This window comes from Tupaia chinensis, unplaced genomic scaffold (assembly GCF_000334495.1).
Source record: "Tupaia chinensis unplaced genomic scaffold, TupChi_1.0 Scaffold147038_1, whole genome shotgun sequence".
NCBI lineage: Eukaryota > Metazoa > Chordata > Mammalia > Scandentia > Tupaiidae > Tupaia > Tupaia belangeri.
In genome coordinates this window covers 2,705,225-2,717,879 of record NW_006206889.1, presented here as the reverse complement: position 1 = coordinate 2,717,879, position 12,655 = coordinate 2,705,225, and the positions used below count along the sequence as shown (strand labels likewise).

Sequence of the window (12,655 nt, the reverse complement as noted above, 5' to 3'; positions counted from 1 at the left end):
AGAGTGCTGGCAGCACGAGGGAGTGCAGGACTGGCAGGGGCTGGGCTCACAGGTTGCCTGGCAGCAGGGGCTGCACACACAGCTCACTGGGGTGCAGACGAGGGTCAGGCAGGGGGCCGGGGCACAGCAGCTGGGGGTACAGCAGGAAAGCTCACAGCAGCTGGGGGTGCAGCAGGGGGGCTCGCAGCAGCTCTCTGGGCAGTCGTCCACCTCCCAGGAGGAGCCTGTGCAGGACTCAGCGGAACCAGGCAGGCAGACCCGGCTGCCGTAGCTCAGGTCGCTGGAGCAGACGGACATGGTGGAGGCGGCCATGTAGGTGGTTGAGCTGGAGAGGGAGGAGGGTGTGAGTGAGTAAGTGAGTGTGTGAGGGTGTGAGGTGCTCTGGATGAATGGGGCTTTTATACCTCCTGAGGTTGTGTGTCCTTCTCCAGAGGCCCCAGCCTTTTTCCTTGTTGATGTTTGGAGCAACTCAACAGGACCCTGTGACTTTTTTATAAAACTCCAGAGAGGCTGGAGCTGATGGGTTCCTAGAGCTGGGGTGTGATTGCACGGTGGAGGCATCCACCCAGCTGGAGCCAAACCTGACCACCACAGGTCAGGAGCTCCTGGCCAGCCCCACCTGGTCATCTCTGCACTTTCTTGCTATCATTTTCCCAAACTTCTCTCAGCTGGGTCATAGAGTGTTTCTTCTTTTATATGCTCTTTATTTTGGGGTGAGAATTTCCCTCTGAATCCATGGACCAGCAAGTGGCTTATTTCCTTTTATTCTAACACACGTACGTGTGCAGTCTCTCTACCTGCTAGAAACCATTCCGAGCAAGCTTACAAATGTTAACGCTGTGCCCCTAACAACAGCCTGTGAAGCAGTAGTTGTTTATTTTCACTTTACAGATGAGGAAACTGAGGCACAGTTAGGCCCTTGCATGAGAGCTTACACTAGCAGGCAGCAGAGCTGGATCAGAACCCTGGTGGGTCTGGATTCTTCACTGCTCAACTCTCCTGGCAGGAGAGCAAAGAGATATAGAAGGTCAGATTGAAAGCCCTGGATTCCCCATCAGAGGTGTCTGGAGGCTAGGATGGGGCATGATTCAGATGGCGGTGTGGGATTCGCGTGGAAGAGGGACCTGTATAAAGCTCATGCCCAGTGCATGGATTTCAAAATTATTTGTACCAAAATAAACCTATAATTTATTTTTATTTTATTAAAAATTTTTTTATCGGGAACCAGCAGTTAGCGTAATGGCTATGTCGCTGGACTCCCACGTAGTCGACCGCGGTTCACGTCCCGGACCTGGTGGCTTAAAACTCATGCCGGGTGCGTGTGCATGCGTGCCCAAGATCCCGAGAGGAGAATGGAGGAGAAGGGATTGCGGCGTGACCATCCCCCCGGGGGGTGATTTCTCGCTTTCTGTCTCTATGTCTCTCTCTGTCTGTCTGGTGAGCGCACACGCCCTATAGTGAAAACCTCTCAAAAAAAAAAATTTTATCATAGGGTGCATGCTGTCGCCAGAGAGACAGAGACAGAGAGAGGAAAAGTGAGAAATCACCTCCTGGGGGGATGGCCATCCACAACCCCTTCTCCATTTTCCTCATGGGATTTGGCACTCGTGCGCCAGGTGTGAGTTTAAAGCTGCCAGCTCTGGGACTGGAAACATGACGGCCACACAAGAGTCCAATGCCTTAACCACCATGCCACCTGCTGGCCCCTAAACTCATACTTTAATTCCATCTTTCTGTGAACTTTTTGAAGCCCTTCATGGGTGGTAGGTGCTTGCAGAGCTGGGTCTGGCTCCAAAAAAGAGCTTCTTCTGTCTAAAACAAGAGGATGTGGATTTATTTACATGCAGGAATGTGGGACAGTGTTTGGTGATGGGAGACTGGCTCAGTCAGGGGGTTCAGGGAGGCTGGAAGATTTCCCCTAGGGCAGTGAATTGTTTTGAAATTTAAGAAAAGCACTTTGTACTTTGCCTTTGTGGAGAACTCTAGGGCCCCTAGGATGGTTCAGCTGGGAGGGGCCTGAGCAGGGAAAGCTTCTTAGCTCCACCTGACAGGCCTAGGTAGTCCAGTGGCCAGAAGGTGTGCTGGAGAAATAGCTCTCGGAAATGAACGGCCCTGGGGTGTGGTGCTTACTCGTGTCCGTGGCGTAGATATCCTCACTATGAGGAAATGAAAGGCCCTGGATTTCAGTGCTTGCCCATATCACTGGTGTAAATATCCCCACCACCAGGGAATGAAAGGAAATGCAGTGCTCGTAGGCCTCTGTTGTAAACATCCCCACCATGGTTGATTTCAAATATGAGTATTTTCACAACTTGCTGGCAAAAGTTCTGAGTATCTAGTACCTGGCTCTCCTAAGCTTCATGGACTTGCATACCATAATGGCCAGGGCTAGGAGAAGAAGGGAGTCTTAGGTGACTGGGGGTCTCGGTAACCCCAAAGGCATATGAACCATGTTGCGGTGTGGCAAGAGAAAGGAGGTAGGGTAAGGAAGGACTGACGATGAAGCTCTGCTCGTGGGCGGGTATTTTTTTGCTGCGTTGTGCCCTAATCTTGCCTCCCCTGCCTCAGCCTTTCAGTAGAAAAGCCTGAGAAAAGGTGCTTTAGGAGACTGAGGCCCAAGTGCCTGTTCCGCGCTGGGGAGGAGGAAGATATGGTGGCACTTGCAGACCGGAGGGGAGAGTACTGTGCCAGTGCAGTGGGAGTGAGCGTGGAGATGAGACCAAGAGCAGATGAGCTCTGGAAGCTGCAGGAGCTGAGAGCTGGGACCCCCACAGTCTGGGGGCTGCCTTTTGCTATTTTATTTGATTAATAAAGAGTGACCCTTAGGAGGATTTGGGAACATGTGAATTAAACACCTATAAGTGAGATATGAAATGAGATTTGCAGGGGAGCTTTGAAACGGATGGAAGAGGTGAGGCAGAAGTGGGAGAGGCACCATGCGGGACGCCAGTAAGAGGTGGCAAGAGGATGAAGAGAGGAGGCACTACTTCTTGGTGGCAGCACAGGGGGCAGCAGGACTAAGGGTTGGCGTCCCAAGCAGGCAGAGGGCCAAGGAGGAGGGCGAAGTGTGGTGGCATCAGAGGGCCCCTTGGATCTGGCGCTAGGGTATCTCTTGGACCTGCCGGGAGTGCTCCCAGGTAGGTAGGCAGGAGCCCTATGGCAGGAGCCCCATGGCAGGAGTCTGGTGAGGGGCAACAGTTGGCATTGCTGATGACATTAGTCATTTGTGCTGCTGTCACAAAATACCCGAGACTGGTAATGTATAAAGAGCAGAAATTTGCTTCTCATGGTTCTGGAGGGCTGAGAAGTCCAGGTCAAGGCACCAGCAGTTCTGGTTTCTGGTGAGGGCTGCTCCCTGCCTCTTAGAAGGTGCCCTGTTGCTGCACCCTCACATGGTGGAAGGTAGAAGGGTAAAAAGGGCCAATGCTAGTTCCCTCTGGCCCTTCCATAAAGAGCTAGTAAAAGCCCATTTACTCAATTCCCAAAGCCCCCATCTTTTAATATGACCACATGGGAGATTTTGGAGGGGACACATTCAAAGCACAGCACTGGTCGTGGCCCAAGACAGCACCAATGAAAAGGGAGGTGCTGATCCCCTGGGAGCCCCTTGTCTCTGAGCTGAGGAGCTGCTGGCCAGCACTCTCCAGAGGCAGTAAGAGCAGATCGCTCTCACACTGCTGCTATGGAGTGGGGGACTTGAGCCCAGGACCGAGCTGGCCTGAGGTGTGCAGGTACTGACATTGCACAGGACAGCACAGGGAGCAGGGTGGGCTCAGCTGGACTCACACAGAAGCTGGGAATCTGCTAGTCCCGAAAGGTGATAGGGGTTTGCCACCCGAGGCTTACTGAAGCTGAGCCGCTGCCTTCCCATGGAGACTGATAACTGGATGGCCTTTTGGAGGCTAGCCCCCAGGTCCTTGAGAACACTCCTGGGCATTAGGAGCTCCATCTTGAAGGGACAGAAAAGATATATCCTTGTGAGTTTCCCAAGTGACTGCTGTAAGGCAAGAGGGGGCACGTGGGGTGGGGGCAGGGTCCTGTCATCCAACTGTGGCTGGAAGAAGCAGGAATTGCTTTCTGTAGCCTCACATTTTCCTGAGCAGATCTTGGCTGGCCCAGGACACATGGCCTTGAGCTGCTAGACCACTCAGTGTTTGTTCAAATTTCTTTGTGGGTGTAAGGGGTGCTAGAATTACTCATGCCAAAAGTAAGTGACTGTCCTCACCCCAGCTTCTCTGTCCCCAGCTGTCCCTCCTCTCCCCATGTCTTTTCTCTCTAGGTCCCCTGGCCTGCAGGCATTCCACAGACTACTAAAGGATGCTCCCAGTCACCTCCTGTAGAAGAGGCTGCAGGTCAGGGCCTGGGTTGAGAGCCGAGAAGCAGGGCAGCTCACCTTGTCCTGAGTATGCCCTGCCCCAGTCTGCCCAGCCCACGAGCAGTGAGCTTGCTCTGCACACGCTATGAGGTCTGCACATGCAATGCGGTCTGCACATGTAGTGAGCTCTGCATGCACAGCAAGATCTGCATACACAGTGAGGTCTGCACGCACAGTGCGGTCCGCATCCACAGTGAGCTCTGCACACACAAGGTGTGCACATGCAGTGCAGGCTGTACATACAGTGAGCTCTGCATCCGCAGCAAGTTCTGCACACGCAGTGTGGTCTGCATGCATAGTGAGCTCTGCATGTACATTGCGGTCTGCACACGCAGCATGGTCTGCACCCGTAATGCGGTCTACATACACAGCAAGCTCTGCATGCACAGTGTGGGGTGCACACGTGTGTGTTCTGCATGTACGGCGAGCTCTGCATGCTGAGCTCTGCACACGTGGCAAGGTCTACACATGCAGCAATGGCTCTTTCCCTTCATTCTGCTTCAGCCTCTTCCTGAGATGAGATGAGACCAGGCACCTGCAGTCACCTGGATATTATTTTTTTTAAAAATGAGCACTCACTAATTGTTATTATTATTTTATCAATACATATGTATCAAAGTAATATATTCTTCCATTTGGCTGTCTTTAAATGTTCTTTTATTGTGGTAAAAGATACATAACTTAAAATTTGCCATTTTATGATGTATTTAATATTTTGTGAATTTTATCTCAATTAAAAAAATCATTCTATGGTTAGAAAGAGCTTTTGCATGATTTCATTACAAAATATATCTAGGCTTGTTTTGTCACACAACATATGGTCTATCCTCTATTCCACGCACACTTAGAAGAAAGTCTGTTCTGCTGTTTGCTGGAATGTTCTCCATGTGTCTGATTTACAGTGCTCAGTTGTCTCTTCCCTTGTTGACCTGGATGTTGTCTAGATGCTCTGTCCATTATCGAAAATGGAGTATTAAAGTCTATTTTATTAAAGTATTAAAGTGTTTGGGGCTGGCAGGCAGCTTGGTGGTTAAGGGCACCGGACTCCCACATGGCCAACCACGGTTCGAGTCTCAGAACTGGAGGCTTGCTTTCTCACTTTCTCTCTCACCCTATCGCTCTCTGATCAAATTAAAATAAATAAATGATAAATAAAGTTAAAAGTAATTCTTTAAAAATAATGAAGTATTAAAGTGTTCAACTATTATTTCTCACTACAATTCTATGTGTACTTCATTTTGGGAGAGGGAGACTCTGTTGCATGGTGCTTATATGTTTATAATCTGTCTTCCTGAGGAATTGAATCATGTCAATATGTGACATCCTCTTGTGCATTTTTACAGTTGTACAATATGGATGAACAGGTCCCTGGTGTGATGTCTTTCAGTTCTTAGGGTTTTAGTGTGTTAACGTGGATTAAGAATTCCGGAGAAGATCAAGTTATGGAGAGAGTCGGCTGTACGTAATGGCTGGTTTACTATACTGTATGAACAGCTTTGAACATTACAGACGTCAGGCCGGCCTCTGCTCCCTGGTCTCAATGGTGTACATGCCACTGCCATGAGCTCTGGAAGCTTAGAGATAGGTGGGGCTCAAAGCGACAAGATTTTTTTATTTGTTTTTAAGTTTACAATAAGGCGTGTGCACTTGCCAGAGTGAGAGAGAGAGAGTGATAAAGTGAGAAATCACCCCCTGGGGGGATGGCCATGTAGCAATCCCTTACTCTTCCAGTCTCCTCTTGGGAATTCTGGGCATACACGCACACAGACCCTGTATAATTTTCAAACCGTCGGGTCTGGGATTCAAATTGTAGTCAGCCATGTGGAATCCAGCTTCTCCACCTCGATGGCACCGACTGGCCCTCAAAGTGACAAGGTTTTAAAATCATGTTCTGAGAAGACACTTCAGATATTGAGAGAGAGAGTGTGAAAGAGAAAGAGGTGGGAGAGACAAGGGATGGGAGGAGAGGGATGGTAAAAGAGAGAGAGAGGGAGGAGAAGAGGGAGAGGGAACAAATTTACATTTCTCTGAATTCTCCATCCCACTTTCAATTACAGAAGTCACATTTTTATGTTCTACATACTTGACATCTAGGTCAAATTCAATTTGAGAAAATATTTCTCCTGTTTAAAAAAAATGTTCAGAAGTGGATGACCACATAGAAGATTAAATACATGCTACTTATGTTTTTGTTTTAGGAAAACACACATGGTTACTTAACCGTTCTGTTACTAGTAATTTGCTATCATGTTTGTTGCTTATCTTAAGGACCGAGGACGAGTTTTCCTGCTTAACCTGTGTGTTTGTAGCATGAGCGTATTGGGAAGCAGAGGCTGAATTTTGATCACCAGGATGATGTGAGCATTGTTGTGTGAGTTTGTAGCAGTCAGTGTTGTTAATGAGAAGTCTGATGCCAGTCTGGTTTTTGTTTCTTTGTAAGGGACTTTTTTATTTACTCTATTCTCTGGACGGTTTTGAGAATCAGTTGTTATGTTTGACATTTTGCAATTTCAGTAGAATGTTTTTTGCATTCTTTTTTGAGCATCATATCTTAGTCTACTCTTGTGTTGCTAACAAATACCTGAGACTAGGAATTTATAAAACTAGAGGTTTGTTCGACTCATAATTCTGGTGGCTGGAAAGCCTAAAAGCGTTACAAAATGATAGAGGGCAGAATTTTGAGTGAGATTTCTGGAAACGGGGCCTTGGGTGGATGAGGGAGGATTGACAGTGGAGGCAGGTGCCCACCTCATGGATATTCTTGGGCCCGTTATGAGTGTGCTTCTGGTGTCCACACAAGCACAGTCACACCTGGTCCCTAGGTGCCCCCAGTTGATTTGGAAACTCAACCATTGACACAGTCTCCCCAAGTGAGGCGAGCAGGCTCTGGGCTCCGGATCATGGAGTGGTTGCTATTATTGCAAAAAGGAAAATTTGCCAGGTGCTGTGAAGAGCATCTTCTGGGGGCTTTCTGGCCAGTACTTAGGATGGTTGGTACCCCTAGCTCTGATCTGCTAGGGGCTGGTGTGGGTGCTCGCTTACACCACCTGTGCCTGCAGGAACTTGGGCGTCTTGGTTCTGCTCGTGAATCCATGGTCACGACTGTTGGGCCATATCAGGGTATTTTGGCTCTGGGGCTCAGCAGCCCCTATCAACTTGGACAGATAAGAAAAATAAGCTGATGGATCGAAGTATCACCATGTGGGGCCTCAGGAGAATCTGGCTCAGGGTATGAACACAGTGGATTTTTGAATGTCACACATCAGAGTTGTCACCTGGATACTGGTAGCTCTAAATGACTTCAGGACATGCCCTCTGCAAGTGCAGCTGGGGGCACCAATCCTGGAGCCAGGGGTTGAGGTGCTCACAACTGACTCTTCTCAGGCAAGGCTCTGAGCAGCCCAGCTGGCTGCTGCAGAGGCGAGGGGAGGTACGCAGCAGCAAGGGACTGCATGAGTCCCAGCACACCCCCGACTGGGGACCAGTGGGCAAGTGTGGGTGAAGGGTCCTCTGGGTCCCAGCTCCTGTGCTTGGTGCTCATCGGCCTCAGAGCCTTCCTCCCTGGTGTGGCTTGGAACAGAGGTGGCCTCTCTCTGGGCAGCACTGCTCCTGCCCTAGGCTGTGCCCAGTGGGGATGAGGATGTTCCCTCTGCATCCATGTGGGTCCTTCTGGGACCCCTGATGGTGGACAGAGGGGACTTCCCAGGAAGCCCTGGGATGAGTCAGACACCACATTAGTGAAGGCCCCTCTGAGGCTGAAGAGCACTGTGCGTCTCAGAGACTGAATCATGAACTTAGAAACATCGGGGACCCAGAGCCAGCCTGTGGCCATAGGATGGGAGCGACCCTGCCAGCCAGTGGGTGAGTAGGTGAGTGCACAGGGTCAGCCCTTTCTCTAAGTTTGTTTGTTTGCCTTTTTAAGTCATATCCAGCAAATTTTGTCCTTTCTTTTTCTTTATTTTTTCTTTCTCCTTTCTTTCTTTCTCCTTTCTTTCTTTCTTTCTTTCTTTCTTTCTTTCTTTCTTTCTTTCTTTCTTTCTTTCTTTCTTTCTTTCTGTCTTTCTTTCTTTCCTTTCTTTTTCTTTCTTTTTTTTTGAGAGATTTTTTTGCTATAAGGTGTGTGCACTCACTGGAGACAGAGAAAGTGAAAAATTACCCCCCAGCACGGTGGCCATGCCACAGTCCCTTCTCCTTCATTCTCCTCTTGGGAGTTTGAGCACACATGCACAAATGCCAGGTGTGAATTTCAAGCTGCCAGATCAGAGATTTGAATTGCGGTCAGCCATGTGGAGGTCCAGCACCTTAACCACTATGCCACCTGTTGGCCCTGGTCATTATTCCTTTAAAATATCTTTATTGTTTAGTATCCGTCTCTCCTACCTCTGAATCCGATGCTTCATATATCCGTATGTCTCCTGATCTGACATTGTCTCACGGGCTCCTCTCATTTTCCTGAATTCTTTTACCACCTCTTCTTCTTAGGGCTAATTTCCTAACAGGTCTTCGAGCCAACTGGCTCTTCTGCCTCCCGCCTGCTGGGAGACCCATGCAGTGTGTTTTAAAATTTCAGCCTTGGCACTTTTCTGTTCTTGCATTCTCATTCCAAAACACTTTCCATTTCTCTGCTGAGATTCTTTATTCACTTGTGAAGAAAATATTTTCCTTTCTTTTCTTTCTTTCTTTTTTGAGAGAGATTTTTGCTGTAGGGCTCGTACACTCGCCGGACAGAGACAGAGAGACAGAAAGTGAGAATCACCCCCCCACCCCCGGGGGAATGGCCACACTGCAATCCCCTCCCATTCATCCTCCTCTTGGGATCTTGAGCACGCACGCAAAAGCACCTGGCGTGAGTTTCAAGCTGCTGGTTCCAGGACCCAAACTGCGTCTGCTATGTGGGAGTTAAGCAACGCAACCATTATGCCATCTGCTGGACCCCTTTCCTTTAATTTTTTGAACACATTTTTCTTTTCATTCTTTGAACATATTAATTAATTAATATTTATTTATTGCCATAGGGTGGGTGTGTTTGTCAGAGAGAGACAGAGAGAGGACAAGTGAGATATCACCCCCCCCCTCCCAGAGGGGTTGGTCACACCTCAATCCCTTCTCCTCCATTCTCCACTCAGGATTTTAGGCACGCACACATGTGCTGGTGTGCTTTTCAAGCTGCCGGGTCTAGGACTTGAACTGTGGTCAATCATGTGGGAGTCCAGTGCCTTAACCACCACGCTACCTGCTGGCCCCTTGAACATATTTATAAAGGCTACTTAGAGTCATTTTTTGCCAAGCTCAATATCTGAGCCACCTCTAGATTGGTTTATTTTTTTTCTTTCTTTTTTTTTAACCAATTGCTTTACTTTATTTTTCTCTTATTTTTACACTCAATCACTGTTGAATACACTGTATGTTAGTCCAGTCAAAGAAATTACCACATGCATTGTCAACCACAGATAATTTTTCATTTTTCGTTTGTTGACTTTTTTTATTTTTTCCCTCGATCTCCCCCTCCCCCATTTCTCACCCTCGTCCCACACTGCCTCTGGTAACCACAGGTGCTTTTCATGCTTTTATGCTTTTCTTCCAATCTTTCTTAACAATGAATTATATTTTCCTTAGTATTTTCATGTCTGATTATTTCGAGCGTATGTTGGAGTTGACAATGATGCGTTTGGAGACTGGTTTCTATTCTTTGTCTGACTACTGCTTCCCATTGCAGCAGACAGTTACTAGTTGTTGATCACCTTGGGCTTGGGCAGGCTTGGTTTTATTCTTTGTTAAGCTGAATCTGCAGAATATCTAAAGTATTTCTGTAATGTGGTGGGATTCAACCTACTAACTGTCCTCCTTATTAATGTCATTGTGGGGCCAGCAGGTGGTGTGGTGGTTAAGATGCTGGACTCCCACATGGCAGTGGTTCAAGTCCCAGACCTGGGAGATTGAAAAATCATGCCCAGGCATGTGTACCCAAAACCCCAGGAGGAGAATGGAGGAAGAGGGACTGTGGCATAGTCATCCCTGCTGGAGGGTGATTTCTCACTTTCCCTCTCAATGTCTCCCTCTGTCTCTCTGGTGAGTGCACATGCCCAGTGGCAAAATCCTTAACAAAAAAGAAAGAAAGAAAGAAGAAAGAAAGAAAGAAAGAAAGAAAGAAAGAAAGAAAGAAAGAAAGAAAGAAAGAAAGAAAGAGAGAAAGAAAGAAATGTTATTGTGAGTTGGCTTTGGCTTTGTCAGGGGACTCTGCAGTGGGTCTCACTCTGGGCTGCAGTCCTCCTCCTTGGCTGGATGGTGGAGCTTTACTGACATGCTGAGGAGTTCCACTCCCCGTCCTGGAGGAGCTTCTCTCTGGTATGTCTGCGCTGCTCTTGCCGTGAGCACGTATGACTCTGACCCATTCCTTAAACCCAGCCCTGTTCGGGGGATGCTCACACGCGTGACGCCTGCCCAGATCTGTCCCCTTGGGCCCTCTACTCCTCAGGTTCCGGGTGCTTTAGCTGCTAACCACCCACTTCTGCTGCTGTAGCAAACACCGGGCCACCATGTCCTCTCGGACTCCAGCTGCAGGCGCTGCATTTGGCACGCTGACCCAGGCAGCAGGCTGGTAAAAAGTAGAGTTCATCTTGCAGGTTCCTGTCCTCCCAGGAGTCACAGCCTGCACTGCTTATTGACCATGGCCTGAAAATGGGTGTTTCACAGATTTTCTCCAACTTCTAACAGGAATACAAGTTTTATACCACCAGCGTTCTCAGTGTCAGTTCTTGTCTCTTCCTAAAGGCTCCCAGTCCATGCCGCAGAGGGTGTGGTTTGGGGAGGCTGTCTGGGTCCCACTGATCTCAATCTTAGTGTGGAACCATCGTGGAGAGATAGCTGGAAATGAACCACCTGCCTGTCACTAGTAAATGCAGGCAGTTCCAAGTATAACCAGATCCTGGGGAGGGTACAATTAGACATGAAGCTCAGGCCCAAACAACAAACAAACATGTGCAGCTCAAAACTGAGCTTTAGAGACAGCCTGCAGGAAGTAAAAACAAGGAAGACAACAGCTCTGCTGCTGTGGTGTCCGGACTCTGGGGCCCAGGTATAAAGGCTGCCCCAGGACAGCAGTCTCCAGACATCACAGCACCAGCCCAGCCACTCGTCACCATGTGCCACACCAGCTGCTCCTCGGGCTGCCAGCCAGCCTGCTGCGTGCCCAGCCCCTGCCAGGCAGCCTGCTGCGTGCCTGTGACCACGAGCTGCAAGCCTGCTGTGTGTGTGCCCATGAGATGCCAGACCTCTGTGTGCATTCCTGTGAGCTGCAGGCCTGTGGTGTGCACGGCCCCCTCCTGCCAGTCCTCTGTGTGTGTGCCCGCGAGCTGCCAGCCCTCTGTGAGCTGCAGGCCCGTCCTGTGCGTGGTCCCCTCCTGCCAGTCCTCTAGCTGCTGCCGGCCCTCCTGCCCCACCCTGGTCTGCAGACCCATCTCCTGTGGCAGCCCCACCTGCTGCTGAGCACCATCTCCCAGGTGCAGAAGACCCACACCTGTGCCCCTCTCAGAACGAAGGCTTGGTGGGCTCCAGGATCTGTGCAGGACAGGGGATAAACATACTTTTCTAGCTCTCTGCAGTGAGAGTGGAAAAGTGATTGGATTCCCCTGACCCTGCCCACTGCCAGGAAGTCCTGCCTCCTAGGGTCCTTCTGTGACTCCAGCAGGAAGCCAGAGCCCATGTGAGCCCAATAAATTTGCTTTCCAATGCAGCTCTGCATTGCGGGTCTTTTTATTTGCATGCTGCTCTGACGTCTATTTTTCACTTGCCAGGGATTGAAGGCTAAACTCTTCTCAGTGAGCCTTTTCAATAGTAGCTCATGGGCGAAGTGTAGTCCTGGGTAGAGGGAGTGACCTGAGATGCCTCAGCTGCCTCCATGGACCTCGGTGCACTTGGTCACAGTCAGGGACTGCTTGGCTTTTGGTCGTGTGGTCCAGCTTCCCCATCAGCTGCTGGTTCCTGTCCCAGCTCTGTACTGCATACACGGCAGACGCTCCCAGCACTGACGACTGGGTTCTATCTTCTTGGGGATATCTTGTTTCCTAAGTTGTGGAGAGTTAGGCCTAGCAAGGTGGCTTTTGGCCTTGGCTTTCAGGTTGACAATTTAATGTAACAAACCCATCTGGACCTGCTACCTGGTTTAGAAACTCGAGCATCACCAATAGCTTGCCACTAACTCCTGGGGCAGCCACTGTCAGAACTGAACGCTCCTTATTCTGTTCCTGTTAAAAAACAGAGGCGAGCCAAGTCGGGTTTTTT

General features: G+C 49.3%; 2 protein-coding genes across 5 annotated transcripts in view; one reads left to right on the top strand and one right to left on the bottom strand.

The window, feature by feature from the left end:
- The window catches only part of LOC102494651 (keratin-associated protein 10-12), a 6,213-nt gene extending 5,901 nt beyond the window's left edge, over window positions 1–312 (bottom strand). The window contains exons 1-2 of one of the 4 annotated variants that reach the window (XM_027768642.1): window positions 273–312; window positions 1–224 (exon numbers count right to left, since the gene is read on the bottom strand). The exon at window positions 1–224 is cut by the window's left edge and continues 573 nt beyond it. In XM_027768642.1, the coding sequence (XP_027624443.1) occupies window positions 1–224; window positions 273–312 (264 nt within the window). The other 3 variants (XM_014584526.1, XM_027768641.1, XM_027768640.1) reach the window with 3 other exon arrangements.
- Window positions 313–11,515: 11,203 nt separating this feature from the next.
- Window positions 11,516–11,860, top strand: LOC102487026 (keratin-associated protein 12-1-like). Its single transcript, XM_006169464.1, has one exon. The coding sequence runs from the start codon at window positions 11,516–11,518 to the stop codon at window positions 11,858–11,860; it is 345 nt and encodes a 114-aa protein (XP_006169526.1).
- The last annotated feature ends 795 nt before the right edge of the window (window positions 11,861–12,655 follow it).

Bases quoted from the DNA above. Each gene is read 5' to 3' on its own strand.
- LOC102487026 (XM_006169464.1), top strand. From the start codon at position 11,516: ATGTGCCACACCAGCTGCTCCTCGGGCTGCCAGCCAGCCTGCTGCGTG.